Here is an 18324-nt window from a genome sequence, read left to right as displayed (position 1 = left end):
AGTGAAGGAAGAGATCACTGATGTATTTTTCACCAATGTTTATGGCATTGGAACATAGTGCTCAATAAGTGTTTATCAAATAAAGTAGTTAATCCAAAGCTCACAATAAATGGTTTATGAAGAATGACAAACCTCAAAGAATGAGAGATATATTTCTAAGTTTCAAAGTCACTTAATCCAGGATGATACATGTTTCCAGTAAAGATAGTCATTTGGGGGTTTTTGTTGTTGTTGTTGTTGTTGTTTTTTGGTCAAAAATGACTAGTTTAGAATATTTTTGCAAGAATTAATCTACTCAAATTACTGCCTCACTAGCTTAGAAATTCCAATTTTAAAAGAACTGAATATAAACTCTTAAAAGTAAGTAATCTCTATGACTTAATATTTATAAATTGCATATATTACCTATTCTTTATATTTAAAAAGCACATTGAAAGATGTAAAAAACTACAGCCAGGTATCAAAGCCTTTCATTCTATTTAACACATGAGAGATGGTAACTATAAGAAGAGTTTCTTAATTTTAATAGCAAAGTTAAAAAATTATATTATAGAGCTCCAACCACTTGCTGGTAGTAAATGTCATTTTTAGAAGATAGCTCTTTTTGGAAGTCTTTATCAAAGACTTGAAAATGTTCCCAATACTATCAAAGACAGACTGATGCATAAGAAAAGGAAAAAGGAAAATCAAAGCAAAATAAACCAAAATCTTAAAACCCAGGTGCTAACCTGAAAATATTTAATATATGTAATCCCTTGAGATATAAAATTATTAAAGATGCTACATGAAGTCATTTCTTTAATCCTTGTTTGCTACAGAAAACCTGTCATCCTAAATGCAGATATTGTCAAATATAATACTGTTTTCTCAAGTTTGACACAGAATTTAGACAAACTTCTTTCTAGCAAAAGTTACATTTTCTAGGTATATTTATTAGACACTCCATCTCAGGCCCAGCTGTGTCAGGTACTGAATCATATTCTTCTTGGTATTGAAATTCATGCCCATAAATAGGTACCAGTGACAATCTACTTCAGTTTTAAAAAGAAGGACAAATGAAGGTAAATACAGAATAGGAAAGTTCCACATACATAAAACCTTGTTATGACAGTTTCAAATATTATGTTCATATTTTCAATGACAAGAGGCTATACAATTTTAATATAAAGTGCAATCTCTCAAGATGAATTTGTGAAGATGTTTTATGTTACACAGCATCTGAAAACCTAGTAAGAGAAAAAAGGTTACCTAAATGAGAAGAGAGATATTAAATATGACCAGAAAACCAGTGAAGAAATGAGAAAAGAAAAATGCATAATGGATTTTCAAAAGTAATTAATTTGGCTGGACATAAAATGAGCATTTAGCAAGAAGACTGATTTCATCCTCAAAGTTTATTCAAATTTATGAAGGGACAAAAAGAGAAGGCAAAACTACATGCATTCCCATTCACTTGACACAATCAAAGACATGTGGCCCACAGAACCTCAAAGATACTCAGTATTTTCCAAGAAATCTGTCATAAACATGAAGCTCTCTTTACATCAGTTACCCTTGAAAGCTGATAAGATAGCAAGAATCCAGCAAGTGCAGTTCAAAGTAATGAGGACAAGAGGATTGCTGAATTTGAAATGGTCATTACTGCGATCTTTAAGGCTTTGCAGGATTTGAACCCCATTGCTTCTCGAACCTCATCTTCATGAGAAGGGGATTGGGCTTTTTGTGGAGTCTTCTGGTCTGTTTTCTTCATGGATGAACAGCCAGTACCTAGCATATGTACTAGGCGTGCAGTAACCGCTGGTTGAGTGTGAGTGAATAACCTAACAAAGCCTAGATTTAAATGAGTGGCTATGAACAGAATGATACACCTTCTCAAATGTTAATGCATAATGTTTTCATTTCTTCCACCAATTTAAGCAAAATCCAGTGTGTATCTGGCTATCGTTTCTGAACACAAAGAGTAACTTACAACTAGAAAGGGATAAAATTTACACACTATGGTAAGGAGATAGCATTGCAGTATTTTTGGCTAATGCTGACAAGATGCATTTGTTTGCTTTCTCCATACAATAGTCTAAATATTTACAGCATATTACAATAGTCTAAATATTACAATATTTCTACTGGAAGTAGAAAAAAGCAAACTTTCACTTTTCAACTTTCATTGTAAATAAATAAGTATTTTTTAGGAACTTTGATTCAACCAGTTTTCAGCTGTCTTTTAACCTGGAAAAATAGTTTGTGCTCTTTATTGTTTTAATAACTGTTTTCCTTATAACCCTAATAATGGGAAAAAAAATCTAATAGCTTTCAGATTCATATTCCTCAGATAAATTATAGGGGAAAACCTATTTATTTGTAAAGATGAGACATTAGATGTAAATTTTCATTTTTATTTCAGTTGAATTCTCCAGTTTTATTAGTCCTGATTGTACTTCTAACATTTGCATCAAATATAAGTAGGCTTTTGACACTAAACAATTTTTTTTATTTTATTGATTTATTTAAGAGAGAGAAAGAGCATTAGCAGGAGGGAGAGGGAGGAGCAGACTTACCCTGGGGCAGGGAGCCCAACACAGCTCAATACTAAGACGTTGGGATCCTGACCTGAGTGGAAGGCAGACTCTTAACTGAATGACTTACCCAGGGGTTCCATATTTTCTTACTTAGCATATTACTTTGAAATTTACCTGAGAATCTTAATACATTGCCATGAATAGTAACAAAAACTTAAAACCGATAAATAACAACAAAAAAGTTAATGCTATCAGTACCTTAAAGAACAATTTATTCATGTGGAAGGATGCATATGTACTCATTACTCCTACACTTCCCTTTCCATCACTAAGGAACTTCTACTACCATAGAGTCACTTTAAAAACCCAATCTGAGACAAGAATATCTTTCAGAACATGCTTTGTCTTGCTCACCAGGCAATATGCCTCTTTGCAAAAGGTACTTATAGCTACTGGTGCCATCAGATGCTTACAAGATAAAAAAAAACCATCTGAGTAATATTGCTCAGAGATACACAATGCATCTATGGCTCAAATGAACCATGAAAACTTATTGTTATAACATGGCATCCTTTTGCTCATTTCACTGATGAAAAGGAAAATCTGTACACTTCTTTAGAGTCACTCAAGCCAAAAGGTGATATAGTAGTAGTCAACAGTTATTTTATTTTAGGTTTATTTTCTTATATTCTTTGTCTTGGTATCTCCTGAGGGAAAGAATATCCACTATTAGAAGAAAGTGATATACTTGAAAAACAATAGGAAAATGTCAATACCGTCTGTGTGGTTATCAATTTATGTCACGTGTAAATAAAGTAACTAATTTCAAAGGATGCTACTGCTTTTAGCATCTGAAGAAATGGCCAGTTTAAATTATTCCATCTGTATTTGCTTTGGGATATTAGGCAGCAAATGAAACACAGGGGCAAACCAACCTATCATTTGGCTGGGAAAGAAATATCAATTTAAAGATGTTATCTTTTCAAACTGTTTTGGCAGTGTTTTAAATTATATCAAACTATTATCTATAATATAAAATGGCAACAGAGAGTATTTATTTTGTTCTTCATTAACATAATAGACTTGAATTAGAAATAAATGCCTAAGTTTAGAAACATCAGTTAACATTTAAAAGAAAAGTTACTCATTCTCCAAAACTGAAATTTACAAAGCACTAATTATTATACTCAGACACATACTAAAGTTATTTTAAAAGATTACTTTGTTAACAACTTCAAATATAAATCCACAAAATTAGGTTCTTCTAATTTATATTAAATTTTTATATTAAATAAAAATTAGGTTTTTATTAACAAAAAAATTCAGCCACTGAGTCGGCATCTTATAATTTTTAGTAAAAAAAAATATTAATTTGAGAGTTACTATGTTTTCTTTTCCCTTCAGTTCAAAACTGCTGTGAAGTCATACTGGTCATGTGCCAGATGTATGTAAGGCAAAGTACCAACTCAGACTTTGAGGGCTCTCCTTTAGTGGATGTCAGGAACCATATACCTTAATCATTTCTGGGAACAATTTACCCTTGCTACATTTATGATGAGTGAAAGAAACAACTGCTAGTCAAGTATCCAGAACCTTTGTTCCTTCCCAAGAAAGCAGGAACTCTCATTTTCCAGTGACTACCATAAAAACCTTCCAAAGCTATGATGTCATGTACCTGAAATTGGTTCTGTTAAAATCACATACAGATAGGGGCACCTAGGTGACTCAGTTGGTTAAACAATGGACTCCGTTTCAGCTGGGGTCATGATCTCCAGGGTGGGGAGATAAAGCCCGTGTGTGGGGTTCCCTGCTCAGTGGGGAGTCTGCTTGAGGATTCTCTCTCCCTCTGCTTACCCCCACTCACATGCACACACTCTCTCTCTCAAATAAATAAAAATTTTTAAAAAAACCACCAAAATCACATATATAAAATGTCATTATGAGTCAGACAGGTAAAAGGTTTATTTCCTAAAAAATTTAACATCCCAGCAAAAATTAGTGAAATTACTCATAGAAATTATCAACTGAAGTGATTTATTTTTAAATATTTCATCTATTTATTTTATTTATTTGAGAGAGAGAACATAAGTAGGGGCGGGGGAGAAGCAGAGGGAGAGGGAGAAGCAGACTCCCCACTGAGCAGGGAGCCAGATGCTCAGTGCTCTACATTCCATCCCAAGACCCTCAGATCATGACCAGAGCAGATGTTTAACAAACTCAGACACCCAGACACCCCTCCATTTATTTATTTTAGAGAAAGAAGGGGAGAGAGAAAGAGCACACACATGTGAACAGAGGGTGGGAGAGGAAGAGGGAGAAAGAATCTGGAGCACACCCTGTGCTGAGTGCAGACCTTGAGATACAATCTGATTTGAAACCAAGTTTCAACCCCACAACTAAATTAAAAGAAAATAAATTTTGATGATGAAAATATTTCAACTGAGAGATTAAAAATATTTAGGAGACCAAAAAAATCATGTTGTAATTTCTACATCAAAAATCTCTAGACCAGACCTGTACCCCTGGGGATAAAAATATATTATATGTTTATAAAAAATAAAATTAAAATAAATAAATATTTTTTAAAAATCTCTAGACCATATAAACTATAGGAGCTCAATTTTTTAAAAAGATTTTATTTATTTATTTCAGAGAGAGACAGAAAGTGCATGAGCACGGGCAGGGAGGGGGTTGTGTAGAGAGAGAAGCAGAATCTCATCCCAGGACCCTGAGATCATGACCTGAGCCAAAGGTGGACACTTAACTGACTGAGCCACCCAGGCACACCTATGAACTTTTTTTTTTTTTTAAAGATTTTATTTATTTATCTGACAGATAGAGATCACAAGTAGGCAGAGAGGCAGGCAGAGAGAGAGAGGAGGAAGCAGGCTCCCTGCTGATCAGAGAGCCCGATGTGGGGCTCGATCCCAGGACCCCGGGACCATGACCTGAGCCGAAGGCAGAGGCCCCAACCCACTGAGCCACTCAGGCGCCCCTGAACTCTTTTTTTAAACATGTTATAGAGGGGAGATATACTTTGATGTTATATAAAACCTGGTTAAAAAAAACTTTAATTCTGAAAGTTTCAGATCCATAAGTCATTTTAAAATGAAGATAAATTTGAAGACTCCTAAAGGGCAGGATCTGTGTGAGCTAAGGCATGCACCAGATAATTTATTATTTGATTCCAGAAAGTTCTGAATTCAGAGAGAATATCAGATCAGAAAGAAGGGGGGCAATTACAAGTCTCTAGTAAAAGGAGGTAGAGACTGACATTTTTTAGGGCTTACTAAAATTAATTTCCTGTACTCAGTATCTGCAGAAACATTGTTACATTTAGAGGTTAAGGTGCTTCGTCTTCTCTTTAGCCAGGAATTGGTGGCAGCCCTAATTTAACCACACATATGAAAATAAATGATATCTGCCTGGACCATAAATATTAAGTTATGCTCGTCACTTAAAAACTTTCTCTCATAATTTCCTTCTATTTTTAAAAACAGATTTATTTATTTTTAGAGAGAAAGAGAGTATGTGAGTGGGAGTGGCAGAGGGTGAGGAAGAGAATCCCAAGCAGACTCCTTGTTGAGCACAGAGACCTATATAGGGCTGGATCTCATGACCCTGAGGTCATGACCTGTGCCGAAATCAAGAGTCAGGCTCTTAACTGACTGAGGAACTCAGGAGCTCCTCATTTCAATTTCTAAGTAATAAACATGTTTGTAAAATAAAATGGAGAGGATTTTTTTTAACATATTAGAGCTTTTTGTTTTTAGTTTTTCCTAGTGCCATTTAGAATTGCCTTTTGTTTGATTTTACTTATCCAGCAACCTATGAGCAAGCGAGTAAATAAAGTATTTGTAATTCAAGAGATGATTCGAATGAAGACGGGATCATCTTGGAGTATTCACTCTAAACTTGAATCTTCAAATGCTTCTAATCTCTTTAAACATTACTCTGGTTCAAGTATATTTCGGATTTATGATTTCAAAGGGCTCAGTTATCTGACGAGAACAGGAGCATATTAAGTCTCTGCATAATACAGTTTTGAAATGGCATGCACATTAGACACTAAGCATTTATTAAATCTTGCTTTAACCTACGAGTTTTCTAAATCTTCCCTCCACAGCTTGATTCCCAGCAGAGAAAAAAGTAACTCAAACAAAAATTTCCCTGTTTACTGCAATAAGCTATTTACTTATCTGTGCACAAGGTGGAGAAATTATGGAAGAGGGATTAATGCATTTGCCCATAGGAGACCTTGCATAGATGGTTAGCTTGAATTTTCATTTGTATTTTCAATTCATGTAAGGATTACATATTTTGACCCACTTATAAATTGAATGACATAACAAAATAGAGCACTATTTTCTTACTTGCTATTTAACTCATGCTGACAAGCCACTTTCAGCTCCCTGAACTTAATTTAGCTTATTTGTAAATGAAGATAACAATACAGCCTGATAGAACAAATGAACTAATATTAAAGTGCTTTGACAACTATAAAATATTGGAAGGAGAGGTGAACCATGAGAGACTATGGACTCTGAAAAACGATCTGAGAATTTTGAAGGGGTGGGGGGTGGGAGGTTGGGGGCACCAGGTGGTGGGTATTGTAGAGGGCACGGATTGCATGGAGCACTGGGTGTGGTGCAAAAATAATGAATACTGTTATGCTGAAAAATAAAAAAATAAAAAAATAAAAATAAATAAAAATAAATAAAAATAAATATTGTGTAAGTGTAAAAAATTGTATATTATACTACTTTTATATAAACGAAAACTAGCTGGTCATTTCCTCATCACACCTTTCATAAAGAGAGGAATAAATGGAAAGATACTGTCTTGAAGTAGTCTGAGAACTGAGATTTCAAACTTAAACAAGAACTGAAAACTTATGTTATATTTCTCAATTTGTTCTCAATCATTCCTGGCTAGAACATCTAGGGTTAGGAGTAGAGTTAGGGGCAGGAGCAAGGGCAGGTTCAGAGTTTGGGTCAGTTTTGGCTAGATTATAGCAGAGATTTTAATCAATCACCTTTTTCTTTTAGCCAACTGGAAAATAATAAAATTTATGAGGATGAGAACACAAAGTGGTCATGTGTGAAGTGCTACACAATATATAGAGATATAGAATGTGTATATATGTTTTTACATAAAGTCATAGTACATTACACCTTACAACAACCCTATTAATTTTACTTAACCGGCAAGAAAACTAAGGCACAGAAGAGTTACGTCGGTTGAGCAAGGTCACATAACACTGACTGGCTCTTGGGCTTTTTTATTTTTTAAAAAGCCGTACTGAAGTTGTTTTTGTAAATAAAATTTGTCCAACTTAATGTACAACTCAATGAGTTTTGACAATTTTACAAGTGTGCACTGTCACCACAATCCAGTGGAGACATTTTCATCATGTGAAAAAAAAAATCTCTCATACCAGTAAACAGCTGGCCTTTAAATAACAGGGTTTAGAAGCATCCCACTGGAAAATCCACTATGGATTTCCCAAAAACTGCTAACATCCTACTATTGAGAAGCCTTAATAATAACAATTGGTTGATTAAGATATTTTACGTGTTATATGTATCATATGCTGTAGTTTTACAATAAACCTAGAGAAAAAACTTTAGATCATAAGAAAAACATGTTTACATACTATAAAAAATCTGCATAATAAATGGATGCACAAAGTACAAACCCAGGTTGTTCAAGAACTAAGTGTATAGTCAATCCCATGAGAACCCCCAGACCTAAAAAACCATAAATCCCCTTTACTTACAAATGTCTTTCTGGGCATTTCATAGAAATGGAATCATAACAACATGCAGTCTGCCACATTGGACTTGTTTCAATTAGCATAGGGTTTTAGAGGCTCCTGTATATGGCACTGTGTATTACCTCATTTCTCCGTATTGCCTAATAGTATCTTTTGTTGGGATATACCACGTTGTGAATCCGTTTATCAGTTAATGGACATTTAGGTTATTTCTACTTTTCAGCTGTTATAAATAATGCTGCTATGAACACCTGCATACAGTTCTACTGACAAATATTTTCAATTCTCTTGGGTAAATACCTAGGATCAAAACAGTTTACATGGAAAATTTATGTGTAACTTTTTGAGAAACTTTCTGAGAAATAGTCAAAGTGGCTGTGTTATTTTACATTCCAGCAGTAATGTACGAGGGATTTGTTTTTTTCACACTCTCACTAATACTTGCCAGAACTCAAGAGCTCCACCACTATCCTCTTTGGCCTTTTAGTGACCATGCATGTGTGTCACAGAATGTTGGACAGGAGAGAGGAAGGAGCTAAGTGAATGCAGAAGTAAGGAAGACAAAGATCCTTACACTTTCAAAGACAACCACGTCTATTCCAACTGATGAACCTATACTGACACATCAGTGCCCTCTGAGGTCCACGGTTTACATTATGATTCATCTTGGTTTGTACATTCTATGAACTGGGACAAAAATAAGTGGCATGTATTCACTATTATATGTGGTAATTTCAGTATCTTAAAACTCCCCTGTGTTCTGCCGGTTCAGCCCTACCTCCTCCATAACCCCTGGCAACCCACGAACTTTTAACTGCCTCTATGGTTTTCCCTGTTCTAGAATGCCATCTGTTTGGAATCATACAGAATGTACATGAATAGTCTCAGCAGCTTCACTTGTAGTTGTCCACAAGAAACAACTCAAAAGTCTATTAACTGAATAGATAAACTGGTATATTCCTTTGAGGTAACTCCACTTAGCAATAAAAAGGAATGAACTATTGATACACATTACAAAATGGATGAATCTCAAAATTATGCTAAATCAAAGAAACCAGACCAGAAAAAAAATATATAGACTATATGATTCCATTTATATTGAACTCTAGAAATACAAACTCACATAGAGTGAACAGAAGGCACATCAGTGGTTGACTGGGACAGGAGTAGAGAAAGGTATACATAAGTTAATACAGAGATAATAAAGTATCATATATAAAATGTTATTATATCAAAGTGTTTTTCAAAAAGAATAAATGACAAATTACGCTGATTAAAAATTAGATATCTAAGGGGCTCCTGGGTGGCTCAGTCAGTTAAATATCTGACTCTTGATTTCTGCTCAGGTCATGATCTCAGAGTTGAGAGATTGAGTGTTGGGCTCCACACTGATCCTGGAGCCTGCTTAATATTTAAGATTCTCTCTCTCTCCCTCCTCCTCTCTCCCCCTCCCCCAACTCATGCATGCACACATTCTCTCGGCCTCAAAAAAAAATTAAAAATAGATATTTGATAGCCATTTTCTCAAATAACGAAGCAAGCAACCACTGATGTGCCGTCTGTTCACTCTTCTTTTTTCCTCATCTGGTTTCTTTCATTTAGCATAATTTTGAGATTCATCCATTTTGTAAAGTATATCAATAGTTCATTCCTTTTTATTGCTGAAAAAATTCAAGGGGGAAAGAAAAAAAAACCCTGGAAGTTTTTGTTGTCAGTGATAAAAATCTAAGCTTTCAAGTGAAAACTAATATTTTAGAAAACATGTATTTGTCATCATGAACTTGATAGTTTCTCATTACTTGTCTAATAAGACTACTGATGAAAAAAAAAAAAGACTACTGATGACATTAAGAAATGTCATCTTTTGATGTTGTATAATGATTTATGTCACTATTTGAGACCTGCATAACCTGGTCACCTGATATATCCCAAATGATGAAGCATGATGCTACAAAATCATATATAGATAAAAGATATATTCAATTCTAAGTTCATGGGGTACCTGGGTGACTCAGACAGTTTAGCATCTGTCCTCAACTCAGGTCATGATTCCAGGGTCCAGGGATAGAGCCCCACATTGAGATCCCTGCTCCCTCTCCCCCTGCTTATCCACACACACACACACACACACAAACACACTCTCTCTGTCTCTCTCTCTCTCAAGAAAAATAAATAATCTTTTAAAAAGTGCAAGTTTGGGGCGCCTGGGTGGCTCGGTGGGTTAAAGCCTCTTCCTTCGGCTCAGGTCATGATCCCGGGGTCCTGGGATCGAGCCCCGCATCAGGCTCTCTGCTTAGCAGGAAGCCTGCTTCCTCCTCCCTCTCTGCCTGCTTGTGATCTCTGTCTATCAAATAAATAAATAAAAATCTTTAAAAAAAAAAGTGCAAGTTCAACTAATGGAGTTAGCATATTAGAGTATGAAAAGTTCGTCAAAGTGGTTTCAGATTCCATACTGCAACTAACGCCTGAAAAAATTTAGCAAAATCTATTGTGCTAAGGCAGATTTTGAATATGGCCTCCCATCAATGATCTACCTTAAGCCCTGGAACATGTGAACATGATTAGATATCACCTCCCTAATTATGTTGTCATATGGCACAGGTGACCTAAAGATGGGAGACTGGCCGTGGGAGCTTAATCAAATCACGTGAGATCTTTCAAAAAAGGATATTCTGTAGCTGGTAATAGAAGAGGAAGTTAAAATCAGAACACTTGAAAGATGTGACATGCTGGGTCTGAAGATGGAGAGACTGTGGGAAAAGGAATATAGGTGAGGTGGGACATACCTTCAGCTGACAGCAAGCAAAAAGAGAACCTTAGACCATTTCTCAGCTGCATGGAACAGAATTCTGCCACCAACCTATAGGAGGTTGGTAGTGAATTCCTCCAGTGACTCCAGAGAAGAACTTAGCCTGAAATCCTGATTTTTGGCTTTGTGATATCCTAAGCAGATAATGCAATCAAGATTGCCTATGCTTGTAATCTGCAGAACTATGAGGTAATAAATGGATATTGATTAAAGCTGTCGGGTTGTGATCATCTGTTACGCAGCAAAAGAAAGCTAATACATTTACTATAAGTCAAAATGCACATTAACTTGCACCCAGCAATCTCATTGCTAAAAATTTACCCTGTACAGTTCAAAATGCTTCTTATGTTATTACTCCAAAGATATTAATTCAGCATCATTTGTAAAAAACAAAACATATATACGTAAACAGAAACAACCAAAGTATCCATAACTAGAAGATTGATTAAAATTACACAAATCTGTAAAATGGAATGCTCTGAAACTATTTCAAAGAAAGATAGAACTATATGGAGGAATATGAAACAATGAAACTCTAAGTTATATTAATAAGAAAAAAAGATCTGAAAAATATTAGAGTATATCTCTATAATTAAATTTAAAGGACGTGCATAAAAATCAGGTATCTGCATTAAATATTTTCCTTGAAACAAACATACTCACACATAAACACACACACACAATTAGATAATAATTAGCTTTGGAAAGGGTTAGATTACTGAGTGGGAAATTTTCACTTTTAATTTTCTTTCATTACATTTTCAGTTTTCTAATGTAGTTCATTATTCTCATTCCTTTAAAAATTATCAATACAGGTTATTAGTGTCAGGTAAACACTTCCCTGCCTCTCCTGCAAAGCTATCTTCTTTTGTTCAATTTGTACCTACTATCTGGCATTTGTCATCCATCCTAAGACCAAAATCACCTTTCCTTATCAACTCTGCCCCACCTTTCAAATCTAAGTTTCTCAGTGACATCCCTTATTAACCAGGGACTTCATTTTCACTAATCTGAGTATTTATATGTATGTAGTATCATTTAGTTAAAACTGTAGCTATTCAATTATTTTTAAAATTTTGGACTGTAATCTATTGTATTTCATAAATATATTGAAAGCTACTTTAAGGGATGGATCATAAATAGCATAAGCCATGCAAACATACAATGTACCTAAACAGTGCTACCTTGATGAGAATGAAGATGATGATGATGATCCTAAATCCTGCAGGTACATAGTATTATTAAGAACTATATTGCAATAGCAAGCAAACCAATGTGATAAAAATGAGAACAACTATCCTTAATAGAAGACTTATGTGAGCAATATTTAATGAGCAATCTATATATCAGGTTTATTTACTGCATATTTCTAGTTAGAAATATTTTTCATGTTCCTTTAAATTTCTTTTTAAATGACCAAATACTTGTTAAAACAAATCTTCATCAATTACTAAACACTGTATATATTTTTACCAATATCAAATTTTACCGCTAATTATATTTTCTACCAAAATAGGATATACAGTGAAAGAAACTTAAAAATATACTCTATCAGTCAGAAGTTATCCTTGCTTGTTGGCAAAAATGGTTAACCACAAGACCTGAAGGTGGTCAAAGTGACCAAAAAGAAATACAGGACAAATTCCTCAAAAGATTACTTTTTCTTTGGTTTGCTTATGAAAATAGTTCATAAAGGATTTAAAACACTATGGAATTTTATATACAGCCAAACAAGAGGATGTGTGGTATTGTACCTGGAAAATAATATACAATGAACAAAATGTAAAATAGTACTACCATTGTTATAAAGTCAAACCAAATAGAATATTTTTATAAATAGCTTTTCTAACAAAAACATACATAACTAAATTCCATGTGTCATCCCACTGTAATAATACATATCCTCTTAAAAAATATATATATATCCTCCTCTTGGCTGACATTTCTAGACAACAGCAAAGTAATATAGAGTATAAAAATATCAAGCATGTGTACAGCTCTCTGTCATCAGGAAAATGTTAAAATTGTTAAGAACTTTACAAGGAGAAATAAAAAAGACTGAACATATAAAAATAATAAAACATGACATTAAAATGTCATTGAAGAAACTTCTAAAATCATTACCTGGAACCAGTTCCATAATGATGTAGATAGGCTGTCTTTGTGTGCAAACGCCTATAAGTTTGACAATATTGGGATGATCATATTGCTTGAGAATTCTGGATGAGAGAAAAGTTTAAAAATAGTTATCATTTAAACACTAAAGCATTAAATTGTCATGAATAGTGTGCCCAAATAGAATATACTTTACTCGACACAATTCTCTTTTAAAACTTCAGTATGAAGCCAAAGTACGATATATGGTGGGATGTATACAAGTTTGGATAAATATTAACAAACTACAGGTACAAATGAGTCAATTCTCCTTAATCCAATTAAATTTTCATATAAAAATTACTATTCACTCTGAATATTAACAACCATGCTAAGTATGAACAACTTACTTAGTCCCAAACATGTACAACTCCCTTGAAAGTATCTCATTTTAGCCGCTACCACAAAAGCATAATTGACAAGTATTAATGGACCCAAAACTGTAAGCTGCTAGAGTTGCATCTTTTTGTTTTGTTCTGTTTTAGGACACACCTGATTGAAAATACATAAATAAGAACTCAATTCGTACTGGTAAATGGTATAGGCTAATCATCTCATTAAATTTTATAAAATATTATCTTGAACACAATCAATTTCAAAATGGTAAAAACTCAAAAGTTTTGAGGAAAGTGGCTAAAGATGAAAACTAGGTAAGTACAGTTTCAATGTAGACTTCAGCTGAAGCAGAGGGGACTTTGCTTGGATAAAGGCAAAATTTCATCAGAGGGCTATAAAAGTAGTACAGCTCATCCATGGCACTCCAAGCATAAGTTAAAAATAAATTATATTCCCTTATAGGCCTATTTATCCTGAATATTTCTGTTACCAAATTTTATTCCAGATTATCCTATTGACATAGTTATAAATTCACTCATCTTTGAAAATGCAGTTTTCTTTCCTAAGAGAATGAAAAAAATAACCACTGGGAGAAAAACAAAACAGTTTATAAATGTTTTGTACAACTCCAACTAAAGGGGAGATAACTAAGAAAAATGTTTTAGATTGAAAATATATATTGATTTATAAGGGAAAAGATAGAGTGGGAAAAATTCTAGAGATAAGGAAAATATTGTCACCAACTTCAAGATTGCAACTTTTATGAGGAATTAAAAAGGAAGTCTTAGAATGCTTGACTTTAATCCAAAATGTCATTTCTTAGGTTGGAAACTGCTTAGTAAAGAAAGTCCACAAAATAGCCAGCCTGAACTCAATATTAAGTATCTAAATATATAGCTCTCTATCGTCTATTAAAGACACTTGGGACTTCAAGGATACAACTCTCATTTTTTACCTAAAAATTCATAATTTCACTTTAGAAAATGGGCTTTTCCACTTTAGGAAGTTTAATACTTTATTTTGTAGTAAAACAATCACAAATTAGAGAGCATAAAAATGAACTTTTTCAAAATAACATAAGATATAATCTTGTACCTTAAGAAAACCTATGAATACCTACAAAATGTTCATAGTTCTTTTGTGAATTTCTTTTGTGATAGCATGCCTTTATCATAGCATATTTTTGACCTTCCAAAAATGTACCTTTAGAAAGTTTACAACTTGATTCTATGATAATATTTAATAAATGCATCCAACTAGATTAATACATTGTTATCAATATTCATTTTCAGATAATGAATAGAGAAATGTACATCAAAATGCTCCAACCTATGCACTTAGTTCTCTGGTTGCCATCATCCTGGTCATCTGCACTTCTCTCCTTTCTCCTCTATATAGGAACTTCAATTTTACACACTATGCCATGATAGAAACATATCCACATGTGCGCACACACACATGCACACACACACCTTTCCCTTTCTCCCTTTACAACACAAATCTCTGTGTAGTCTCCTTCATTCCCATCCATGTATCCATGCATCTCAGAATGAGAGTTCATCCTTACTCTGTCCAAAACATCTTTCTATTTGTTTTGTGCTGTGTTGTATATACTGGATTTTGCCACCAACAGAACAGTGTTAACCACACGCAATACAGCAATAGCAAGTTGGAACATTAAATTTTAGCCTATCATCCTAGAAGATTAGCAAAAAAACAATGTGCAGATTTGGGAACAAATGCCCAACAATGAGTTGAAGACGAAATCTGGCTCAGTAAAGACTATCAACTGAAAACATCTAAGGAAGGTTAGATAGATATAATTATATGTATCTAAATATATATACATAAATTATGTATTTGTATATAGAATACAGTAATATTTTTATTATAAAGACAACCATAACACTGCATATATACATGCCTATGTATATGTATGTGTGATAAAAGAAAAAATATTGCAGTATACCAATATTGAAGAATACACTGTTTTTTAGCATCTGGTTCTTTTGGCTGTGATTGTGTAACTAATATATAGTCTAGTTCAAAAACAAACTTTTCGTTTCTACACTGATTAAGTGCTTCCTTATGAACATTCTAAAAGTGCTTACTTCTACTTCAGTAAATCATAATTTAATTCCACACTTCACATTTAATGTTATAGTATTAACTTATAAATACATGTTTAATATAACTTTTGCAAACTCACTTGGCTTCTTGTAAAAATTTTATTTTCAGTTCCTGAGGAAGATCTTCTTTACATGTTTTAACAGCAACAGCAGTTTTATCCTTTAAAATGCCCTTATATACTTCACCAAAATTTCCCTGAAAATACAAACACATTTACTGTTTAGGATATAAGACAGACACATCAATCTTTGCAAAATACAAGGAAAGCACATAATAATGAATTTTGTATTCAAAGTATTCTGTTAGCTTTATTCAGAATCTTAAGTGGAGACAAAGATTGGAAATGTTGCTCTTTCCAAACTTCCAACTTTAAAAATAGTACTCAACCCACCCACCATTTGAGAGACTGAAGCTTGAGGAAAACCGAAAAAGAAAAAAGGGAAAAAAATTCTAAGAGACTTGGATAAAAGGAGAAACTCAAAGTGAAGCCATCTGAAGTATTTAAGTTTCATGTCTCGTAGTACTCATTACCCCAAGCTCTAAATTTTTATTAGACTAAGAAGTTATCAAGTAATGTTTCAAGATAAAGCAAAGAATCCATGAGGAGACTTGGTATGGATCCCTAAAGCTGAATGTCAGTTGAAGAGTGTCAGGGAATAAGGGAGAGGCAACAGAACCAGGCAGACCAAGGACTGTCCATCTTAGAAAGGCACCGAGGAAGAGGAGGTGCTTACCCAAATACCATGGTCACCCATGTTGAGTTTCTATCAAACGTATAAATCGCTAACCTCATGCTATGGCTCTAACCCATTTTGACTTAACATGCCTCATTTCAACTTTGGGGTCATTTGTTTTTTACTATTAATATAAAACCAAATATGACAAAGAAGATCTATAAAGCTAATACAACTAATTTTTAGTGTTCAAGTTTTTATGTATGTATATATATCTTTTACATAACTAGAATCCTAATATGCAAGCCTTCTAATAAGCTTCAACACTATTGTTGAGCAAGAAGTAACTGAACTAGGACTCTGCTAGTTACTGGGTTTGAGTTCTAGGAGTAATGTAACTTTTTTTTAAAAGATTTATTATTATTATTATTATTATTATTATTATTATTATTTTAGAGAGAGAAAGACAGAGAATGCATATGACCAGAGGGAGGGACAAGAAGAAGAGAATCTCAAGCAGATTCCTTGTGCAGTCCCCAGAACATGCCATGAGCCGAAATCAAGAGTCAGATACTGAACCAACTGAGCCACCCAGGAGCCCTGAGCAATTTACCTCTCAATCAACAGTTCAAGGTATCTAAGTTTTATGTCATTATTAAATTTAAAATTACTAAAATATTTATTTCAATGTATATTTTTTATAACTCTACATTTATTTACATCTAATTTCTGTCAGCAGAAATTAAAAAAAATTTAAATTCTAGTGTAGTTAACAGTGTTATGTTAGTTTTAGATATACAATGTAGTGCTTCAGAAATTCCATACATTACTTAGTACTCATAGCGATAAGTGTACTTATTTTTTTTTTAAAGATTTTATTTATTTGTGAGAGAGAGAGAGAGCACAGGCAGGCAGAGTGGCAGCAGAGGCAGAGGGAGAAGCAGGCTTCCTGCCAAGCAAGAAGAGCAATGTGGGACTCGATCCCAGGACACTGCGATGGTGTCCTGAGCCAAAGGCAGCCACTTAACCAAGTTACTTAACTTACCAGGGGACGCCTGAGCTACCCAGGCGTCCCCTGGTAAGTCTACTCTTACTCCCTTTAGCCTATATCACCTATCCCCTTCTTACCTGCCTCTGGTAACCATCTGTTTGTTTTTTTACAGTTAAAAATCTGGGGTTTTTTGGTTTGCCTTTTCTTTTTCCTTTGTTCATTTGGTTTCTTAAATTCCACACGTGAGTGAAATCATATGGTATTTATCTTTCTCTGACTTGCTTAGCATTATACCCTCAGGATCCATCCATGTTGTTGCAAATGGCAAGATTTCGGTTTTTTATGGCTGAATAATATTCCATTGTATATATTTACCACATCTTCTTTATCCATTCATTAATCAATAGACACTTGGGTGGCTTCCATATCTTGGCTACAGTAAATAATGCTGCTATAAACATTGGGGTGCGTGTATCCCTTTCAATTATTATTTTTGTATTCTTTGGGCAATACCAAGTAATGCAATTGCTGGATTGGAGGGTAGTTCTATTTCGGAATTCATTCATTCTGAAATTCATGGTCCACCATCATCAATATTTTATCGTCATTGTATTCTCTGGTGATTCTCTTCACATTTTTGTTCTCACAAACTTGGCTCTCACCCGAGCAGTCAAATGGTGGCTGAGCTTCCTTTTGCCTTCTGAACTTAAGTTACGATTCCCCTTTCACTTTCCCTTCTCCCACTGGCCTGGAGATGATAATAGAGTATTTAACTAGCTCCTTGTCACTGCTTTCAAACCATTTTCCTTCCTGCATTCCCAAAACCAAGATCTGAAACCTTATAATTTGATTATATATCCACTTCCCCTTACCATAGCTACCACTACTGAAAGTATCTTCTTTTGTTTATTAACAATTTGAACCCCTAGGACACAGTA

General features: G+C 34.1%; 1 protein-coding gene across 8 annotated transcripts in view; it reads right to left on the bottom strand.

Annotated features, from left to right (window-relative positions):
- FER (FER tyrosine kinase) overlaps window positions 1–18324 on the bottom strand; it is a 465352-nt gene that overhangs the window by 148736 nt on the left and 298292 nt on the right. For all 8 annotated transcript variants that reach the window (XM_047729739.1, XM_047729743.1, XM_047729738.1 and 5 more), the window contains 2 exons: window positions 15801–15916; window positions 13226–13320 (listed from right to left, as the gene is read on the bottom strand). In XM_047729739.1, the coding sequence (XP_047585695.1) occupies window positions 13226–13320; window positions 15801–15916 (211 nt within the window). The remainder of the gene's footprint in view (window positions 1–13225; window positions 13321–15800; window positions 15917–18324) is intronic.

The sequence above is a fragment of the Lutra lutra genome, chromosome 5 (assembly GCF_902655055.1).
Source record: "Lutra lutra chromosome 5, mLutLut1.2, whole genome shotgun sequence".
NCBI classification, from domain to species: Eukaryota; Metazoa; Chordata; class Mammalia; order Carnivora; family Mustelidae; genus Lutra; species Lutra lutra.
Note: the sequence above shows the minus strand (reverse complement) of the source record. Positions and strands in the feature narration are given on the sequence as shown.